This window comes from Myxocyprinus asiaticus, chromosome 13, assembly GCF_019703515.2.
Source record: "Myxocyprinus asiaticus isolate MX2 ecotype Aquarium Trade chromosome 13, UBuf_Myxa_2, whole genome shotgun sequence".
In the NCBI taxonomy this organism is placed as follows: Eukaryota; Metazoa; Chordata; class Actinopteri; order Cypriniformes; family Catostomidae; genus Myxocyprinus; species Myxocyprinus asiaticus.
Window position 1 is genome coordinate 45,081,993 of NC_059356.1, and position 23,950 is coordinate 45,105,942.

A 23,950-nucleotide genomic window follows, 5' to 3' on the forward strand; every position below is an offset into this window, starting at 1 on the left:
CCTGTCAATACACTGTGAAAGAAATGAGCTGCTGACTCCGCGGAGGTTTACGAAATTCGTGCGTGTTTTTTGAATGTGAGAAATGGCCTCGCTCCAGGAGCTTTTGTTTACCCGCCAGTACTCCACGGTGGACGTGCGGTGTTAACGACAGCGAGTGGGCAAAGCGTTTGCTAGCCATCGCCATCTAGCTACACTGGGTTTGTAAAGCGAAGAAAGAAGACAACAGGATCTAGACGCGATTACACAAACCTATGCGACTCTTATCAGGTGAAGTAAACTGTTCGTGTCATTCGCAAACACGCTTTTGTGTATGTTAGAAGCGCTGCTCTCTGCGTCTGTCACATGCATTATTTAAATGATACGACTGCAACACGACCACTGTTACCGCGAGAGATGAATAGAAAAGTTTAGAGTTGGTATAGACACTCTTCTTTAGTCGCTACGTACGTAGAATGTAACAATTTCCTTACGTATTGAACGTGCGACACATTTTCTGCGTAAAGTGAGTAGCGTTGGTTTTGTTATTGTGACGCGAGTATTTCGAATGTGTGACGGTTACGCTGAACATAATTATGCAGAACATTATGACGTACAAGGGGCATTATGGCGCAGCTGCACTGTTGATGTTCTCGGATAATGCGGCGATGTAGAATTCAAATAGCTTCTTGAAATCAGTCTTTGTAACACTGTTATTCGGGCGAAACTGAACTTGCTCAGTGGAACGGACTTCCGCATAATTTAGTAGATTTGTTGCTTGTCCTCCTGAGGCTTTGACACAGCGTCTTGTCACACTGCTTATTAAAATCAGTCTTATTTTTTATTTCATTTCTTAAGTTATGTTGCACATAAAGTTTGCTATTTTCATTCAGAGTGTCACGTATGGTCAAACGATGTGACGCTCAATTTTACTTATTAAATAAATAAGTTTAAGTTATTAAAATGCATTAATATAGTTTCTCAGTATATATAAGCTCTGGAAAAAATGAAGAGACCACTGCAAAATGATCAGTTTACTAGTTGTAATGTTCTGCAAATAAATCCTCTAATTGACAATATTTTTATTTGGAGTTTGGGAGAAATGTTGTCAGTAGTTTATAGAATAAAACAAAAATGTTCAATTTACTCAAACACATACCTATAAATAGTAAATCAAGAAAAAATGGATAATTTTGCAGTGGTCTCTTATTTTTTCCAGAGCTGTATATAATATTATTATTTATTTATTTATTTATTATTATTATTTTCTTATGGGACTTGTAACTGTCCAGAGGCATTAAAACAAAAATAAATAAATGAAAGTTCCACTAAAAGCTGAAATTCTTGAAAAAATAATTGTTGCCATAAGGAGTTTGGAATACTTTAATACTTAAAAAATAATATATATATATATATATATATATATATATATATATATATATATATATATATATATATATATATTTATTATTATTAAAATAAAAAATATTATTTCCTTAAATTTTTTTTTAAAAATGGCTTTTGTCCACCAAATCAAAATCAGTTCTGTCATGTGATTAAAAAGATAAAACACAGAGAAGCCCTTTAGTCAATTACAGTCAATTACATGACAGTAATTTCTTTATTTTTTTAAAATATCAGATATTTTGACGTTTTTGTGAAAAAGCACATTTTGTTCAGATCAGGTGAAGTAACTCTCTAAGACAGCTTTTTGATATTCGCAACTTAAAAATTGTATTTTTGTAAAATATTAAAACAGTTATTAAAAACTTTGAAACATATTTTTGAAAACTTTTTGAAATGAATAATTAAGTTGTGGACATGTGTATTGAAGTTGCAAGAAAAGTATTTTAATTACCTTTTACTTGATGGTTACACCACATGGCAATTAAATATATATATATATATATATATATATATATATATATATATATATATAGTATGTATGTATATGAGAGAGAGAGAGAGAGAGAGAGAGAGAGAGAGAGAGAGAGTATGAAACCAACATGGATGGACACAAATATTACATTTCTACAAACTTGATACATGTTTCAAACTAGATTTTTTTATAGATGTTTTCTTTTTATATCCAAGGCAAGCCCATTACTCAACCACCTGTTAAACAACTTACTGGCATTTAACCTACAAAATGTATTTTTGAATGAGGAAGTGGTAGTCAACCACACACCTGCTTTTCATCAGTCACATTTGTGGCACCAAACCTTAGATACCTGATCAGTTAAATATCTTACAGTCATTAAAAGTATTCAATTATTCCTATACACTTACATTGGCCTTGTCAAGCTTTGAACTCAATTGTTTAACTCTAATCAAAATGATCATATGTGACAGAAAAATATTGTTGACATTGGACAAGAATAGTGACTGTAATAAATATAGTATGGTGCTATGATATATGCAGTTAAAGCTGTTATTAGAACATTTTGCACTGATCTTGCACCCTAAAACACTGAACCCCAAAACATTTTGAATGTAACAGCAGTGTTAACACAAGCAGTGTCTTGTGACCAGTGATGATAGTTTGTGGTTGCATATTGGTTGGTCATTTGTTGTTAAAAGTTTACTTGTAGCACATGACCCCTCTACAATTCACCAGCACAGATGGCTATACAGAGTACAGTATTTAGAATATGGTCTATATGTGCCCTCTCCAATGTGTCTGGGAGTAGGTCATATGTTGAAACGCAGTCGTCTTAGTTGGTAAATAGGTTTACAGTACAATGGAAGTGTGAGCTTGGGGCAACAGCGGCCTGGTGACTTGATTAAAGAATGACATTGTGCAACTGAATGTAATGACCCAATCTGCTCCTCTTTAATCAATGTCCTATTGTTGCTGCCTTGTCAGTACCTGGATAAATGATTTAAACCTTTGTTAAATCTTTGGTAATAACATACTGCTACATGTTTACTTGAATTTTTGGTGGAATTAGTTCTGTTTATCCCATTGTTTAAGTGTTAGGCCCAATCGAGAGTGGTTTCGCAATGGATTTCCTCAGCCTCTCTTCTAGAAGTTACAGTTTTACTGTTTCAATTGCAATGTTTTACAACATGACTTGCACACTAAAAAAAAAAAAAAATTAAAATATCAGAATAATTTAAGGTAAACTACCGGCAGCTGGGGTTGCCAGAAATTTACTGAAAAATACAGTGACCATTTTTTAGGCTTTAAAGCATGTAATTTTGATGCCTGTATATCTTCCGGTTCACTGCCGTTTACATTATTAAATTATATAAACTTGATATATGATAACCTTCTGGAACTGTTAAAGTCTGCTTTTTACCTTAAAATGTATTGCTAATCACTGAACTAATTAAAAGACCACATGATGACTTAAAGTTTATCAAGAGTGACCCTTCCAGAAGCAATAATTAATACACATGTGTTGACAGTGCACAGTGTTACCCACACAAACACAAAACACCAACATGGTAATGCATGTGACACTAAAATAATGCGACTAAACTACATGAAATATAACACAGAACACCCAATTGTACATAAATCAAATTAAAAATAAGAAGAAACATAACTATTCCAATAAAATGTAATAAAATGTGATAGGTCACACAGTGACTTCTGGGAATGCCTGACTATTGTTTTGCACCATCATTTTAACAATAGTTTACCGTAAAAATTACATTATTATATAATAAGTACATTATACAGTATTATCTTGTTAAGCATAATATATTTTCTTTACTGTTAATTAAACAGTAAAATGATACTTTTTACATCTAAGAAACATTTTGTTTTTTTACAATATTTTACGGTAAAAATACATGTATTGTCTTGTTAAATGTATTATCATTTTTGGCGTATATACTAAAGTAACTACCCATTAACCAATTAAAGGGATAGTTCACCCAAAAATTAAAATCTCAACATTTACTCAGCCTCATGTCATCCCAGATGTGTATGACTTTCTCTCTTCTGCAGAACACAAAGGAAGATATTTAGAAGTATATTTCAGCTCTGTAGGTCCATACAATGCAAGTGAATGGTGACCAGAAATTTGAAGCTCCAAAAAGCATTTAAAATCAGCATAGAAGTAATCCATATGATTCCAGTGGTTAAATCCATGTCTTCAGAAGGGATATGATTAAGTCCTTTTTACTATAAATATCCACCTTTGACTAGCCCTGACCAGTGGGTGGCGATATGCATGAAAAATGCGAATCGCCAAAAAAACAAAAGAAGAATGTGAAGCGAAAGTGAACGTGTAGATATATAGTATAAAAGGAATTAAATTTTAATCTGTTTCTGACCCACACCTATCATATCGCTTCTGAAGACAGGGATTTATCCACTTGAGTCTTATGGATTACTTTTATGCTGCCTTTATGTGATTTAAAGTTCTGGCCATCATTCACTTGCATTGTATGGACCTACTGAGCTGAGATATTCTTCAGAAAATCTTCGTTTGTGTTTTGCAGAAGAAAGCAAATCATACACATCTGGGATGGCATGAGGGTGAGTAAATAATGAGAGAATGTTCATTTTTGCATTCAACTATCCCTTCAGCGTTCTATTACTGTAGCATTTTTGCATTCTTTTACCACTAAAAGTACAGACATTTTTTACAGTGTTGCCTAAAAAAGAGATTAATGCACAGGAATTGTTCTTCAAAAGTGTGTGTGTGTGTGTGTGTGTGTGTGTATACTTGGCTTTACTTTTGGGACAAGTTTTTGAGTTAAATTTGACAAAATCTCCTTTTAGGGACATTCTGGGATGTCCTCATTTGGAAAAATTATCCTTACATTAATTCAGTCATTTTTGTTTTTAATTCTACAAATGTGAAAAGTTTTCTAATGAGGTTAGGGTGTGGGTTAGGGTTGTTCTATTGTAATTGAAATTAGCTTTATATAATAATAATAAAAGTCTATGGTATGCCCCCATTTAGATAGCTAAGTTAGAGTTGTGTGCAATGATACAGCTTGAAAAATACCAGTATGACTCTATAGCATGCTAGGGGACATTGATCCGTCTCTATATTGAAACACGCACACACTCTCTTCTCTGACTTCCCTTTTTCTGAGATTAGGAGTCATTGACCTGAAAGCTGAGGTCTGTTCTATGGCTGTTTTCTTTCGCTACAGAGCTTGCAAGGCAGAATTGTATTGATATTACTTTAGATTTTAACTAGTAAAATATATAAAACAATATTTTTATTATATTTATTTGCTTTGTTTTAAAACCTTTAAGTATTAGGCTGAGACATTCAATATGCATTTTTTTAAAAATAGGGATTATTTAACTGCTTTAAACAAGCATTGCAATTCTGCCAAGCTGGCTCTCTGAGGACTGAGAAATTTAAGATGACATTTAGACTTTCCCATTGATTTGCATGCAGAATGTTCATCATTCAAAATGTAACCAACTGCGATGGGATCATCTGCTTGATGAGCACATATGTGACTGTGTGTGTTCTGGTGTCTGTGTTGCAGTTGAGAGATGGATATGAGAGAGGTGTACGTGGTGACTGGCAGCTTCGTGGGCTTCCAGCTGTTCTTCTCTTGTGTCAGTCCGGTTCTATCTAGCAACTTCTCTCAGGGCTACGGGAGATTATCACCGAACAAACTCAACGACTGGAACTCAAGGTAAAACCCTCACACTCATTAAGTGTCCACTGCTGTTACAGGGCCACAGGTGTGAATTACTGGATGGGTAATTAGTTGGATGTGGATGTGTGGGTAGTTATAGATAGTTAGTAAGTTGGTTGGTTAGTTGGGTAGTTAGTAAGTTCAGCCAGGTACACTTTTAGAATTATCCAGTGATATGACAGATTTGTCCTTTTGGTTATCTTTTTTGATAAACATGCATCCCCACAAATCAAGTTCTCAAAAGTTACAAACAAGCTGCTGAGTGTAATTTGTACCATGATAGAATGTAAGTAATGCTGACACATGAGAGTGATCTCTGTACTGTTGTGAAATACAGCTGAATGGTAGTTTGATGTAATCTCCTTTCCTCAGTAATCTGTTGACCCTAGTTAACACTGACCTAACCTGATTAGGAACAAGTTCAGAAATCACTGTACTATACTTTGAGTGATTATTTAAAGTTCAGAGGTTAAATCCCTATAATGGTAGTTTACAGAATTTGCACGTAAATACCGCACTGTCCTTGTTTTGACATGTCCCACATTGGTTTAAATGGGACATCGTTAATGTAGCAAATTGTTGATATTCTGTGGTCAAATTGAAATGCTTTAATGCTGTAATGGGAATACTACACAACCACTTGCCAGTTACTGGCATTGCCAGCAAAATATGTAGTTGCAGCACTGGTTATTGGTTATCTTCATGCACAGAAAGCATTTGACACTGTATTTTCTTATCTGTTGTAAACTAGCTGATGTGTAAAGTAGCTAACAACTCTTCTAGGCCTTAACCTTTCCACTCAAGTACAAAATATTTTTCACTAGTGATGCACCTAAATAAAAATTATTGTACGAAACCGAAAATTCTTTTAAATTATACTTTGTTTGGAATAATTAAAGGTGCACTCAGTGACTTGCTCGTGTCATCTTGGACTTACAGTGACACCTAGTGGTGTGGATGTAGCATCATTCAAAATCAATAGTGTTCAATTACAGATGCTATTGTAGAAATTCACTATTCACAATCAGCCATGATTAATTTAATCCAAGAGTGAAAGTGTCCAATAACAAGATGGTTAGTGAGATTAAGCGAGTAGTATTCAGCGGGTCATGTGATTCTAGGGCGCCCCTGCCCCATGTAGAATAAAACCGCAGGTTACTGATATGACTAGAGTCCTCATCTCATGTGAGTGGTCATGATTTTAAATGTTGTTTTATTTTTCAAAATTACAATTTATTTCTTTGGGATTAAAACTTCTTTAATGGGGAAAAAATGACTGCGTGCACCTTTAAAGAAATAACTAATGTATACACTTATGATTACACTTTACATTTACACATTACTAACATAACATTTAATCTCAAACAACTTTTAAAATATTGGATAATATTCTTAAATAATTGCACAACTCCATAAATTTAAAAATGGACTTTTGGCTAATATAAGCACATCTTTACCCCTGCAGCCTAATAGCCTATATCATCAATCATCAGCCGCAGTTTGCATGAAATGCACTTAAACCAGGATCTTTTCACATCAACATTAGCTGTAAAATCTAATTAGTTGACCTTACATAGATTTTTTTAAGGCATCGGTTTGCATGCTCTTTCTAAGTAAACATACTTATTTGGCTCAAGTTAACTGAACTTATTTTTTAAGTAATGTTAACTAGTTACAAATAAACTTAATTCATCTATGATTCAAGTATCATTGTTTTTATTTAAATATTTAAATTGAGTTATAGCGCATTTTATACAGTATAAGGAAAACTATAACTGGAATCTTGGTTAGCCATATGGCACATTGTATTCTACTGATTACTTCTTAGTGCACATAAATCTGCACTTTTGTAAAGTACAATTGAGTAATGAAGAATGGCTTAAATTGAACAGACTTCAAGTTCACCAGAGGTAACACTAATCACCCTAATGGTGACTTCACAAAAATCACAAATCAACAACAATAGTCATAAGAATTAAAACTATATAAATTTTTAAATAACAATTATTATTTTTCTACATAAGTTCCCTTGTTTTGACCAGACATACAGTACTGTGCAAAAGTTTTAGGCACTTGTGAAAAATGTTGCATAGTGAAGATGTCTTCAAAAATAATGCCATAAATAGTTTTCATTTATCACTTAATGTCATACAAAGTCCAGTAAACATAGAAAAGCCAAATCAATATTCGGTGTGGCCACCTTTGCCTTTAAAACAGCACCAATTCTCCTAGGTACACCTGGACACAGTTTTTCTTGGTTGTTGGCAGATAGGATGTTCCAAGCTTCTTGGAGATTTCACCACAATTCTTCTATCTATTTCAGCTGTCTCAATTGCTTCTGTCTCTTTATGTAATCTCAGACAGACATGATATTCAGTGGGGGGCTTTGTGGGGTCCATGACATCTGTTGCAGGGCTCCCTGTTCTTTTATTCTAATCTTTTCTATTTGCAAAAGTAATGTTTGGGAGTCTAACATTTATATTTCCTATTGACACACTAAAGCTGAAAATATAAATAACCATCTTAAGACAAATGCTTTTGTGAAACATCTTATGTGCCTAAAACTTTTGCACAGGACTGTACATAATTTATTCAAGCACAAGGGTCACACTGCAACAATTTTGTACTTGATAATTTTGAGTTAGTAGTACTCAAAGCCAAAATGTAAAGAACGTATTTACTGTATTTGAGTTATGATTCCAAAATGTGACATTTCAAGTACTGTTTAACTAGGACCACTTAAATGTTTTTATTAATGACAACTTTAGGGTTTAGAGAGTAATGGTAACTTAATTAAAGCTAGTAAGAATAGTAAAAAGTTAAGCTTAAGTTGAGTCAGATATATTATTATTTTTTTTACAATTTGAGATAACTGTTAGTATTTACAGTACCTTTTTCGCCATGTCTGTGTTTCTGCTATAAGATTTTAAAGGAACGGTTTCTCTTCAAATTTTCCGGCAAGATTTCCAGCACTTTTTCTCTTTCGGCCAAAAACCGAAAGTGGCATACAATGAAAATTTTGCAAAAATTTCGGTGTATCTCTATTTTTTACACTATCAAAGGCTGAAAATGGGCCTAAAATTTTTGATGAAGTATTCACTGTCAAACTTGTTGTCCTGATTTACTTTACATTTCTGAACATGGCGGAACCGAAGAAAAAAATAATATTGGGTAAGGGATCCAGCAATAAACAGGATCAATACTCCTTATAAAATATTTGTGTTGGCAGTTTGTTAGTGGCTTATGAAAATATCAGTTGAACTGCTCTTGACTCTGTAGAAGAATACAGTGAGTCTGTTAAACTGATAAGTTTCTATGGCGGTTTGTGACATGCAGATAACCAATACAAAGGTCTCTTCTCCACAAATGAGTCACACTGTTCAGATACAAATCATAGTTCACACACAGACTGTTATCCATGTGTTTCCTTCTGTGTCAGCACTGTGGTATCCATTCCTAGTGCAGGTTCACGGTCAGCCCAGTGTGTGGATTAAACAATGACTTTTGTATACATTTTTATAGGTCATTTTTCTCAGTTTGCAAAAGTCTATTTAGTGGCATGTTAAAATAACTTCTGTGGTTACTGAAATGTTGTTTAAGAAAATGCTGTTGAAATGTTATATAATGTGTATTATAAAATGGGTATTTCCGACTCTAAATTATGATTAGATGAGCCCCGCTCAAAGCCGTCGTAAAATGCAGATAAACACACTCTTGTGACCGTGTAAAGGGGGTACAAGGGAAAGGAGGAGGCGAGAACCGGCTTAACAATGTAAATAACATTTAATTAAATAAAAAGACACACAAACACATTCAGGGCAGCTGCCCATAATTCTCTCTCTCTCTCGAGCTGCCGTCTTCGGTCGCCTTTATCCCTCGCTCGCCTCATCAGGCTGATTGGGGTCTGGGCATCCGTCATTCCGCCCGGCCCCGCCCTCCTCCGCGCTACACTCCTCCCTGCATTGCCTGGGGTGATGTACGTGCATTGCCTCGACCTGGGAGGAGACAGGAGGAGAAAACAAAAAAAGGCGAGGGAAAGGCCAACACAGAGCGACAGCGCGAGAGAGAGAGAGGAGACGGAGAAAAAGCTCACTCACCGGTTCTCTGATGTGCCGTCACGTGGTCCCCGATCACTCCTCCACCCTCTCAGGTGGACGACAGCCGCTCCTCCCCAGGCGGACCGGAGTCAAACCTCCGACCCCCAGTGGACCGAACGCCCCTCCGCTTTTCTGGCGGCACGTGGGGACACTCCTCCGACCTCTGGCAGTGACTCTATCGCTCCAGGCGGTTGTGGAGTCCCATCCCTCATAGCCTCGCGGACGGCGGCCGTTCCCCACGTCCGGGCGGTCGGGCTACTCTGTCCCCCGACGGATGGCAGCGGCGCTCCCATGGGTGGACAGCAGTGTCGAGGACTCTACGATGGGCATCCCTCCTCCCTCCTGGGTTTCGGCACCAATGTAAAGGGGGTGCAGGGGAAAGGAGGAGGCGAGAACCAGCTTAACAATGTAAATAACATTTAATTAAATAAAAAGACACACAAACACATTCAGGGCAGCTGCCCATAATTCTCTCTCTCTCGAGCTGCCGTCTTCGGTCGCCTTTATCCCTCGCTCGCCTCATCAGGCTGATTGGGGTCTGGGCGTCCGTTATTCTGCCCGCCCCCGCCCACCTCTGCGCTACAGACCGCAAATCCATTGTATTCTATTTTAATGCTGCAAGTTGCTCTGCTGCTTGGCAGCCATAAAGTGCCTACAGTAATGCTTAATTCACATCATATCAGAATTGCCGTAACTATGATATTCCGACTTGGCGGTCACCTCTTTGTAGAACTCGTAATTACAAGTTGTAACCTTGGAATTATATGAAAGCTCTGACTTGACAATTGTGACATCATATAAAAAGAAAATGGCATATTGCTGTTACTGTTACTGCAGGGAATAACTGAGTTGTTTTCATATCCACAGGCTGGTGTCCACCGTCCATGCATTAATTGTGGGGCTCTTCTGTCTCTATATCCTCTGGTACGACGAGGCCGTCAACAAAGACCCGGTCTGGTAAGATGCCGAGAGTTCTAACGCAGAGAAGACTTTCACTTCCAAACTCTTTTTGGGTCTCATTTTGATATTTGCCATTACAATTTAAAACCAAACTCACAAATATCTCTCCCAATAGAACAGCTAGTTTTTCTAATCCATAAAAATCACTCAAAACCATTTAGATGTCACAAAAAATGCTATGTTTGGAATAGCATACAACCATTTTATTACCAATACCAATTTGTAACTTTTCCTTGTTTTGGCTCATTATTTATTTGGACTGAAATATACACAAATTTCATTTTAAAAACACAAAATAACCATTTTATTTCTGAGATGATTACTGGACTCTACTTACATGCAATGTGATGAGGTCATGTTACAACAATGCATATAACTGAGCTCACAGTATGCTTAAAAAAACAATTAAAAAAATAGTAGGCATTTTACAGTGCATACTGAGCAGTACTGAGTAAATAGAACACTAGTATTCCATTCAGAACATAGCCAAACTTATTTTTATCCTGAAGGCTGCATTTAAAAAAAGTTTTGCACTGTGATCATAAACGTCGTGTCCTCTTTAGTCGTCTGTGCACAGAACTGCCCTCTCATTTGTCTTCTTCATATTTCTTTTCTTCTTTCCCTCTCTTTTTCTTTCCTTTTCTGCCTGCTGCCTGTTTGGTCTGCATCTTTGCATCCTGAAGGGGAAGAATGGTAATTTGTCTTTAGTGATTGTCGCCTCTTGTCTTCTGTAGCTCTTTTCCAAAACCTAGTGAGCTGCCTACCTAGACAACATTTTAAAGCCTCAAGGCTGTTCTGAAAGTTAGGCAGCAATATTATGTGTCCTTCTAAGGTACATCATTTTTTGCTAAATTTGCTAAAGGCAGCATTGTATGTGTCCCTGTGCAACAAGCTCTGTGAAAAAATATATTTAAGAGGGCGGATGAGAGAAATGTTGACTACAAATATAGTTACATTTCATTCAATCTAATAGAGCACAACAGTCTGGTTCCAGAATTAAAAATCCTATATAATTTTCCATAGGGAAACCTTTATAACCTATAAACCTTTAAAGACAGACCTGCCAGTGAGATCTGAGGTTCTTAGTAGATGGTATATGTTTATGTTAAAGCCATCAGTCTGCTTTATTTCATTTTCAACTTTATTTATTTTTTAAATTGTTTAATAGTGGAATCCCTGGTAAAGAACTGCACTACCCATAATCTTGATGGAGAAAATCCACCAATCAGAGAATCGATGCAAGCAAACCATGCCAAAGTTTGTAATGGTGTGATTCATCTCGGAGCTGGTTGGTTTGGTTCATGGCTTAGAACTCTCTTATAATGAATTTTATGAAATTCTATGGAAAAAATGAATAGGAAATTTCCAGAGCCAAGATGGCAAAAAATAAATAAAAGGGGGGGCAGGCACTGTTGCACTATTAAAATGGCCTATTTTACCCAATTTTTGTGTGGGCTATGTTTATTTTTTGCTTAGTAGAGTAGTGTTAGCTAAGCAACATGCTAACATGTAACTTTATTGGAATCAATTGTGAGTCAAATCGTCCTTATAGAACTCTGTTTGAGTGGCACACAGAAGTTGCTGCCTATGTAAAGTGTTCAAAACAGTAATTTAAAGGGATAGTGAACCCTAAAATGAAAATTCTGTCATCATTTACTCATTTATCCTCATGATGTTGCAAACCTGTTTCATTTTCTTTTATCCCTGGAATGTTAAAGGGGATATTGGTTAGAATGTTAGTCCTTTTGTTTTCCAGGGAAAAAAAGAGTCAAGAGGTTCCATCTTGGTTAGGATGCTGCCTATGCAGGCAGTAGACAGCGAGGCAGCTAACTAGGTTTTGGAACGGAGTAAGGCTTTAACAACTAATCAATAAAATCGATATTGAAAATCATCGACAACGAATTTCATTATCAATTAGTTGGATATATGCAGCAAGCACGGAGAAGCTCCACCAGTGATGACATTTTACAGCCCAGTGAAAATGTGTTGCATGATGAAACTCGTTTGAAAAATGACGGAGACAAATTGAAGCGGAAAAAACACAACCCAAGTTGTCCAGCGCACAAGAACACTTTATAAACACTTCAAAGAAAATCATACAGCATACAGTTTAATGTGGAGCAGTTGCTGCATCAGGTGCATTGAAAGAGGCCGTGTGCTGTTTGATGTGCTTAAGAGTTGTTTCTCTCCAGCACATTACTTACATTTTACTGCTATTTTCTATGTTTTATAATGTATAATTGTTATAAATTCAAAGTTAGGCACGTATCTCCGGGGATTTTGCAAATCTGTTAAACTTCACTGAGCAAACGAGCGCGTGCATCCGCTTCAATCAAACTGATCGCAATGGAGAAAGAGAGCGCAATAACTTTGATTAAACTCTCAAGTTTTTGAAGTGTTTTAGATTGTTTCTCATCATGTAACCGCATGTAATGCTATGAGCACCAGGATGAGACTTTTCAGCACAAGAGTGAATCTGCACTGCGATTGCAGATGATTGTACTATGTTAACTGTATATAATGCTATAATATGCTATATATATATATATATATATATATATATATATATATATATATATATATATATATATTATGTATATAATATATATATATATATATATGCTATGTATATATATATGCTATGTATATATATATATATTATGTGTGTGTATATATATATATATATATATATATATATATATATATATATATATATATATACACGCTATGTATAATAATGCTAAGGGTCCTGATATTTGATTAGTCCTGATAGTGTCAAATTTAATGTCTGATTTATACTATATCAAATATTACTTTACTGGATAAGCATGCACTACCCTTAAAAATGAATTTTTGAAAAAGAATACTTTAGAAACATGTAATCAGTGACAATATGGGTTTAAAACTTACAAACTTAATTTAAAATACTTAAAATGTTTGTAATCAGTGACAGTGTACAAGTATATGTATCTAACATAATTATGTATTTTTCAGCTGGGCAGAATTATTCATATTTCTATACTGGTGTTACCATTGCCCTCTGCTGGGCTGATTTTATGTCCCACTCCATCCCTGATGGATCATTTTACTCTTTAATAAACAGTACTTTTTAAGTTTTACAAGTAAAGGTATGGAACTGTTTTGCATATGTCCTGAAAGTAATAATGATAATAATAAAAAATCAAACAGAACTATTCAGGCTTTGTTCAAAGTTTTGTGAGAGTATAGAATCATTCAGTACAGTAAACCAAACCAAATCCTTACGGCCTTTATCATTTCTGTTTCTTAAGAAATACCATTTTAATAAAATACAGGAAATTTAGTTATTTATCCGATTAATCGAAGAAATAATCGAAGATTAATCGATTATCAAAATAATTGTTAGTTTCAGCCCTAGAATGCCGCCTTTGTCTCTCATTTCTTTACCCTTTCTTGCCACCTCTGCTCCTTTTGTCCTATTTTCTTTGGTATACTTTTGTGGTATGAAAGAGAGACACATATTTCTTTCTCTTTTGGCTAGTGCAGTTTTTGTCAGTCTCTCTTTTTCAGCCTCTCTTCTCACTCTCTCAGATCAGAGAGTTGAAAATTAGTCTTTTCAACAGGAAACAACAGATTCCCAGCACCGCCTCTCATATCATGTGACATCCCTCCAGGCGTCTTTCTCCTCTGACCAATCTCTCTCTCTCTCACTGTACTGTAAGCCATCTTGGCAAGTTTTACTGTTGAAGAACTTCATTCCACACACTCCTCACTCTTTTCAATTCTAAACAGGGTCATTCTATGAAACAGTTGCCTTCTCCATTTCGAAAGTAAATTTCTGTAAGATTTCAAACACACTGTTCAGCCTGATCTCATTTTTGCAATTAAAAATTTATGTGCTGTATAACATGTTTGGCTGCAGATTTCCAGTGAAACGTCCAGCCAAAAGCGAGTGAAATGATGATGTAATCAGATACATTTTTAAGGTGAATTTTAGATAAATGTTTTATTGATTAAAATGTATCTCCCTAACCTAAAACTTTAGACTAAGCCTAACCAATAGTGTTTTGAAATATAAATGAGACGTTAAAAAATACTTCCTTACCCAACCAACACCTAACAGATAGTGTTTTAAAATGCAGAAGCAAAATGATAAACACATTTTTTTAAGCAACCATGTCATTTTGTGTCACTTCTATGACACTTTCGTCTTACATGTCAGTTTGCGTTCTTGGCCGGTCTTGAATCACGGTCCTCCAAGTCCAGTGTCCAATACTGTCAGGTGAGCTACAGTGCAAGCTAATCACATTGGAATAAGTGTTTAAATTATACTGTATTTTTCAAATGATGCGTTATATTAAAAGTGTGTCTGTATCATACATTTGCAGTGTGTGAGTAATAGTGTGAAAACAATTAAGTGTTTATAAAGTCTTTAATCAGCAGTTGAATTCCTGATTTGAGTGAAAGCGAATAAAAGTAGTTGTAGTGCCTCTAGTGTTGATGTCACCTAGAAACTGCAGGGAATTGTATTTGGAGACATGTATAAGAAGTTTTGCAAAAATGTAAATAGAGTCTCGTTTTCACTAAGACCGTTGATTCTATCAGACAAATAATGGGCCTTATTCATGAAACAGTGAATAACTGTGAGTCCTTATTCATGCAGAATGATTTTCTACATAAATTCATTAAAAAAGCTCAGTGGTAAAAGACACTGGCTACCACACCTGGAGTTCGCTAGTTCGAATCCTAGGGCGTGCTGAGTGACTCCAGCCAGGTCTCCAATGCAACCAATTTGGCCCGGTTGCTAGGGAGGGTAGAGTCACATAGGGTAACCTCCTCGTGGTCGCTATAATGTGGTTTGTTCTTGGTGGGGCGCGTGGTGAGTTGAGCGCGGATGCCGCGGTGGATGGCGTGAAGCCTCCACGTGCGCTATGTCTCCGTGGCAATGTGCTCAATAAGCCACGTGATGAGATGCACGGGTTGGCGGTCTCAGACACGGAGGCAACTGGGATTCGTCCTCCGCCACCCGGATTGAGGCAAATCACTACGCGACCTCGAGGACTTAGAGTGCATTGGGAATTGGGCATTCCAAATTGGGTGAAAAAGGGGGAAAAATCCAAAAATTACGACCAATTATGAACGCTTCACACAATTACAAATTCTTTTTGCTCGTGTTTCATGAATTAGTCTAATTTTTTAAGGTTTCTCAAGCTGAATGATTACATTTTAATATTAGTCTGACATAGGGATATATATATATATATATATATATATATATATATATATATATATATATATATATATATATCTCTACCGAATTAGTTTAAACTGTGGTAAATACTGACTTACAATTTAGTAATTTTCCTAAAAATCAGCAAAAATCTAGTAATTATTACATATTATATTTATATGTAATTACTAGATTTTTTGGGTGATCATTTGGAAAATGCCTAAATTGTAAGTCATATTGTACACATACTGCATGTTAATGAAGGACATAAAAGGCACCTGTTTTATATAAAGACTCAATACACCCTTGGACAAAAGTTCAGTTGTTTCAGTGATCGGGTTTTTGTCTGCTGCTTAAACATACGTCAAGCCCTCTTTCAGTATAGCTTACAGTTCTTTATATTGATATCACACATCAAATGATTGCCATATTCACTGTTAACTCACTGTTTTCCTCATTCTCTTTTTAAAACAAGTTTGATAGTCACACCGTGAGGAGTTACGCTCCATAGGACCTTTACAAACTAAAGCCATTCTCTTTGTGTTGTATGCTAATGGCTACATACGATACAATAAGCAATTCTCCAGCATGGCACACAAGCCAGATTACATATGCTCGAATGGCTAAATGACTTAAAACTCACAACAGATTTAACGTCTAGGTAGTGAGTCCTGTTTGTCAAGTTGTTTGAGTTAGTTCCCCAAAGTTGACTTTCTTGTACAGAACCCATACGGTTGGCTGAACTGGATCAATGTTAAAGAAACTTGCTGAAGTGTGTCCATTTAAAGGAGAATAGTACCCATTACCTATCCAAATAAACTTAAGCCTAAATGTCTATGTCACTGATCTAAATTCAGTTAGAGTGGTTTGTCCAAAAACCAGCAAGTTGATAAAATTATGTCAGAATGAGTTCAAAACCATAAGTGTCCATGAGAGAATCAGATTAGATAAAAATTCACATCTAAATTAGTTTTAGCTAATATGTATGAATATAAAATATTGTAGTAATGGAGACTGGCTCCTAATTATTTTTCAAACAGTACAATATTTATTTATTTATTTATTTTTTAAGCTTTCAAGATTTATTCACTAGAGATATCTTATCTGTTTGCGATGCTTTTTAAATTCTTGCATCTGATCAGGACATTTTGCCAATAATATATATATATATATTATTTTTTTTTATTTATTTATTTTTTTTCAAAAACTTTGCAAATAACTCATTTGCTGCCATTAAGTTATAGCCACCAGGCTCTCTAGTGATCAGTATTGGCATCGGCAACTGTCAATGAAAAACCCATGTCAGTCAACTACTTGTCGATAACCACACCAGCTTAAAAGATTAACAGAATTGTCAATTCCAAATGTGTTTATTTCCAAGTTTAAATTAGATTTTTAATCCCGTATTTTCAATGTAAATACTTGTGTTAATACTTTTACAGTATATGATGTAATACAGTTCAATTATAGTTGTCATCGGCCACAATAATCACCAGATTTCAATATTGGCATTGGTTGTTGAGAAACTCATGTTAGTTGACCTCTTGTGGATACATTTGCAATAAGACTTCTTAGTAAAGAAGTAAAAAAAAATTATAATAATTTGTTCCAAAAAAATTGCAATTTTACAATGAAGATGAGAAGGTCCATGTGGAATCCATGTGCAAAAATCAGTTTGAGAAACGTTTTTAGATCTACACTAAAAAAAAATAAAAAAAATAATAATTATCTTTCACTATCGTCATATTTACTCAATCCTCCCATGTTCATACTACTCAAATTTATGTAACCAAGGGAACTTAAATTAACTGAGTTTATTCAACTTGTCAGCTTTACTTATCCATTTGCGTTGGAATGAATAAACATGAATATTTTCTGTTTATTTAACTGAAACTGGGCAGGGGATTTTTAGTTCCCAGCTTGCTTTCCATGGGACTCGACAGGGAGACTAAATGTTGAAATTAAGTGTTATTTTAAGTGTCTTTAAGCAAGATGAATACAAAGGGGGAGACTTGTTTGTGTTAAATGTTTTGTTATGTTATGAAGTCTTTACCCTTACTTAATGAAAGTTGAGAGCCATTTAATGTCTTTCATTCAGATTAAGTCCGTTTCACTGAACCAGCATAATTTAGTTGGATTAGGTCAAATCAACCTACTATAGTAGTTTTAACTTGACTTCATTAGGTCTGTCAAACTCAGTTTACTAAAGTTTCTTTCAATTAATTTTCTTATGTTGGTTCAGCTTAATTTATTTTAGTAATCATTAGGATATGCCAGGTGAGCAAGTGTAAGGACATTTGTGTTTTGACTCATTTTCTGATTATTCCACAAATTATATACTCCTCCTCTGACCTTAGAAAAAGCGATTAATAAATGTGCGATTTCAAAAATGCTTTCACAATTGTTGGCAGGACAAAGAATGGCCTTATTTTTCTTAGAATAGCCTTTTGTTTATTCCTTTGACTAAAGCGTCTTTGGAAATGGCCATGCTTGGACATTCTGCTTCAAATAGCTTTAATCGGATCAGCAGCCAAACCTTTCTGGACTTTTTCTCAAGTAAAATCTGATTTGAGATCAGGGACTGATAGTACATGAGGTCACAACATCAGTGTTTATCACCACAAAATACCCTCAGCAAATACTCTACACACTAATAGTGTCACTAATAGTCAGATTGCAATTTGTATAGCCAAAGATACAATAAAATATCATATAATATTTTTTTTTTTTTTTAGTGCATTAACAAGTTAGATAATTTTTTTTACAAAAATCTGTGAACCTCTGTGCGTGTTTTTTCTGTGCATGTTTTTTGAAAAAAAAAAAAAAAAGTTTATCCAGGTGAATGTTTTCATTGAATATCTATAAAGGAAAATGATTTCATTCAGTAACATGGCTTTCTTTACCCAGCGTTGTTTCAGGCGTACAGTAAGCAGGTGTTGGAAATGGCAGGTTGCTAGTGAAAGTACAGTAAAAATGGCTTTAATCAAATACAGCTCCACACCCATTTACTTTATATTTGCTTCACATGTTTCCAGCTGCAGATCAGAACATTACTCTTTTGCCGATTATGCATTTTAGAATAAAGCAGTTCATGTTAAAGCTGAAGTGTGTAATTTCTGTGCCACTAGCATCAGCAAATGGAACATTGCACAAATAATAATTGTTTAGAAATGGCTTCCCAGGGGATATCAACCTACAAATGGCTTACTTGTAGTTTTCTCTGCATATTAAACTGGGGTTGGAGAAAGTATTTTGACATTGAAAAGTTATATACATAAAGTTTAAGCTTTTAAAAACCCAAACAGGCCAAATATATTATTATTTATATTATTATTATTTTTTTTAGCTATTTGAACTATTTTGTTTTTTCTTTCTCAGGGGTGATCCTAACATAGTTAAGCTCAATGTGGCCATCACCTGTGGATACCTGGTCTATGGTATGAACTTTGTTTCGCATTATTTTATTACACACGTCTAATCACTGATTACACATTTCAGATCTACACAGGTTTGTCTACATTTTTCTACTCTGTTCTACTCGCTTTTCCTCTTCCTCTCCTCCTCTCAGATCTTGTGCTACTTGCTTGTAACTGGAGTGCTATGGGAGACGTCTTTTTTCTCTGTCACCACTTGGCGGCACTCTATGCTTATGGATATGTGCTGGTAAGCTTATTCAATTCAAGTTCGGAAGATTTAAGGGGGCCACTGAAATATTAAAGTTTAAATCTAGATATCTAGATATTTACTCTAAATAAGTCAATGACAAATCAGGATATCACAAAAGGTTTAAAGAAAAAGTCTGGTTTTAAAAGCATGTGGCAAGTTCTTTTTATTCATCTTGGTCTCATCATTAAAAAAGAATGTGTGTACCAAATGTGTGTGTAAGAAATGTGTGATATAAACGTTAAGTTCAATGTAATTACATCTTGAATACGTGTATCTTAATCTTTTTTTTTCAAACATGTTTTTTCAAGTTAAAAAGCCCCCCCCCCCCCCCCAGCTAATTACTTTTAAGAAATAATAATGCTAAACTTTTTGAAGAATTTCACAATTTTAATAATATTTTTTCTCTCAGGACAGTTATATCACAAAGACATTTTTTACTTTAAGCCACACAAAATGAATTTTTATATTAAAAGGAATTAATGTATTCCTTTTATTTTATATTCCTATTATTTTAATAAATATAAAAACATGTCCGTCAAAGAATAGGTGTGTTAAAATCATTGTCTGTTTGAACTGCATTTTTACTGTATTTCTGAATAAACAGAACCTGCCAAAAATCACATCCTTGACCCAAATTCTCTAATACAACTTACACTTTTGTTCTTCTCAAACAGACACGTGGAGTGCTTCCTTATTTTGCAAACTTCCGGCTGATTTCAGAATTGTCAACGCCATTTGTGAATCAAAGGTGAGATTCCAGACCTTTTTCCAACACTGAAAAAATGATGTGTTGGATTTACTTAAAATATTTATGTAGCTTTTTTTACAACACACTTTTAAGTTAATTCAACTTATGGTCATTTTATGTCAGCATAACTAGAAAACCTTTGTTAGATATACACAAATGTATCAGTTTATTCAACTTTATTTACTTAAAAAGGTACGTCACATGAATAAGATTTAACAACTGATAGCACGCTGTTTCAAATGAACATTGATATTATTGTTTCTACTTAATTTAATTGGCCCAAAAGAAAATAATGACTGAGGTTAGTCATTAAACTGGATTCAGATAAAGCTTCGTACTTTCACATACGCTAGGAAAAATTGCATGGATGGAACAGGTTCCTACCTTACCAAAGGGAACACTAATCACCCTAATGGTGAATTTACACAGAAAGACTAATTACAGTAAAACAACATCAATAATACTAAAAAGAGCTAAAATCTCTATGAATTCTTAATAACAACTAATTAAGTGCCCCAATAAATTCCTTTTGACCAAACAAACATGTTTAAATTATTCAAGCGCAAGGGCTTATGAGTATACCCCACGACCTCAGTTCTGTACTTGATCGTTTGTTGGATTTTTAAGGCAAAGAAGGAACTTACAATTATTAATTTACCTTATATATCAAAGTTCACTTTATAATTAATATTTGTGTTGTACACATTAATGTAAATTAAGGAAAGCTTAAAATGTTATTAATTTGTACGTTTCTGAGTAAAAGCTATATATTTTCATATGTTATAGTTAAGACAACAAATCGTTTTTTCAGTGTACAAACTCCTTGACAAATGCAAAATCGTACTAAAACCATCTCTCATTTTACCTCCATTTCTCTCCACATAGGTGGTTTTTCGAAGCGTTGGCCTACCCTCGTACTCACCCACTGGTTGTCGCTAATGGCATTGCAATGGCAGTCGTGTTCTTCCTCGTCCGAATCGCAGTGATGCCCCCATACTGGGCAAAGGTTTTTGACACCTTCGGTACTCCAGCGTTTGAGAGGCTGGGTCTCAGTGCTCAAGTCGCTTGGATTGTATCCTGCATTTGTCTGGACGTCCTAAACACAATCTGGATGTACAAAATCGCACGCGGCTGCTGTAAAGTTGTTACTGGCAAGCTGAAAGTAGGCAAAGTAGACTCTAAAAAGACCAATTACGTGAACAACCACACAGAGTGAGCTACCAATGGGGATGGAGAACCATTCACAATAATGACTTGTAGGTTAATAACATTATGTACTTCCCCCAATCAGGATATAGCAAGTTCTCCATCCTTACTATAATGCTCTGTTGTCAATACTGGAAGGATGTGCTCTCAAAAACAAAAGTTGAGAGGAGATGGTGTCTCATCTCAGCATGTATCACATACACACTCTGGTTTTCCCTACATTGGTGATGTTACTTTGTTTGTCAACCAGACAAACGAACCTCTTATGCCTCAAACACAACCAGTGTGCCTCAAAGCACAAAGAAGAAGCAGTATAACATAAAGATGTGAACTTGTGGCCAGGGAAAGTTAATTGCATCTCCATTGTAAAGCCTTGTACTACCAATGCTCCTAAAACAATCATCGTGGCCTTGAGAACCTTGCAACCTGATGTGCCTCAAGTCTCCGGTGGCCTCTGGATTTTGGCATTCTCAACTCTGCAGCTTGTATTTTTGGATGTTGTTCCAGAATTGTTCATATTATTGACGCACTATAGCCCAACGTGCTGGTGGACCCGAAGTACTCATCAACGTTATTCGGTCTTAAGTCAAGTCTACATTGCCGGCTCAATCTGACCCGTTGCAAGACTCTAGGAAACCACAGAACTACCTCTCACAAGTCACCATCTGAAGCACAAGTTAATTTTGTGCCATCTCAGAATGAACCCACATTTTGAAAGAACAGTCCATCAGAATCAAACACCTACTACCTTTGTAGTCCAGACCTGAGGTTTAACCCTTAAGGCTAGGGTATACTTTGTTTTTCTGTGTGCTGTTGCGTCTCGCTCACGGTCGAACGTTCTAGCCTTTTAAAATATACTCTTTTGACCGTGAGCCTTTACGGGCGTGTTTACTGTATACTCACTATGACTGCTTTGTGATACTCTTTAGTACAGTCAACAGCAGGCGCATACACTGATCACACGTAAAGACGCAGACTGTCAGTGTGTCTAGAAAAATTGGGCTGCACACAGACAGTACGCACATATTGTGCTGATGATGAAATTTGCGTCATGCGCACTATGTGTGAGAGTTGTAGCAACAGGCGGAAAACCAAAGTATACTTTGGCCTTTATTGTTACACATCAGTCTTGGATATCCAGAAGTAATTTTCAATGTGGAAATTGCTTGAAAGGATGTTTAAAGCTTTAGTTTTTTACACTGGATGTCTATCAGTAACATGAATGATATCAAAGTAATGCTAACAATACCTTTGTCCATGCATGTTTTGTGACTGTATGGTCAACCTTGAGGTTATATTTGTATTAGATTCAAGGACACAGCGGTTGTTATATCCATTTCTAGTAAGTTTTTACAGGTCTTTTGAAATCCTTGCATTTTCTAGACCCTGCAAAGTCCTGAAGATCTCCATTTTCCTTACTCTCTTGCCTTTTCTGTTGTAATATCCCAAGCTGATAGTTTTGATCTAACTAAATTACTAAATCACAAACACAGGGTTTTGACATTTTTGTTATCATTAAGCAGATAATTTAATCAGTTAATTTAAAAGCTTAATACTTGGGGAAACATCTAACCATCAATCCATTATATCTAACCATCCCATCATCCATCCATCTATCCATCCACCCACCCAGCTGACACCACCCACCTGACCCCAACCATCCATCATCCACCCACCTGATCCCACCCATCCATCATCATCCACCCACCTGATCCCACCCATCCGTCATCCATTCACCCACCTGATCCCACCCATCCATCATCCATTCACCCACCTGACCCCACCCACCCATCCATCCAACCATCCACCCACCTGACCCCACCCAACCATCATCATCCACCCACCTGATCCCACCCATCCATCATCCATTCACCCACGTGACCCCACCCACCCATCCATCCAACCATCCACCCACCTGATCCCACCCATCCATCATCCATTCACCCACCTGACCCCACCCACCCATCCATCCAACCATCCACCCACCTGACCCCACCCAACCATCATCATCCATCCATCATCCACCCACCTGATCCCACCCATCCGTCATCCATTCACCCACCTGATCCCACCCATCCATCATCCATTCACCCACCTGACCCCACCCATCCATCATCATCCACCCACCTGACCCCACCCACCCACCCATCCATCCATCTATCCATCTTGAGGCCCTATGATACGACATTCAAACAATTGCACAGTTAGCCTCTGTGGCTTTGATATAGTGTTCTTCAATGGCTAGCCAGCCACACTATGTTAGTAATTGCGTTTTAAAGAGCTAATCTACGAATATAACTACGAATTTGATTGCCAGTGCTCAAATTAATTTTCTTGATTGGCAATAATATGTTAAATAATCCTAAAAACTGTGATTTCTGTACAGCAATAGGTCTATTTCAATAGAACATTAATGCAACAATGTGACTTGCTACTGGGCTATCCGCTCTTCCAAGATTAGTGAAG

At 35.9% G+C, this 23,950-nt stretch overlaps 1 protein-coding gene across 1 annotated transcript; it reads left to right on the forward strand.

The window, feature by feature from the left end:
* On the forward strand, window positions 1-23,387 carry LOC127450274 (TLC domain-containing protein 4-B-like). Its single transcript, XM_051714240.1, has 7 exons — window positions 1-267; window positions 5,443-5,595; window positions 10,563-10,652; window positions 19,243-19,301; window positions 19,433-19,527; window positions 20,205-20,278; window positions 21,164-23,387. The coding sequence occupies exons 2-7, from the start codon at window positions 5,450-5,452 to the stop codon at window positions 21,492-21,494; spliced, it is 795 nt and encodes a 264-aa protein (XP_051570200.1). The 5' UTR covers window positions 1-267; window positions 5,443-5,449; the 3' UTR covers window positions 21,495-23,387.
* Window positions 23,388-23,950: the final 563 nt, after the last annotated feature.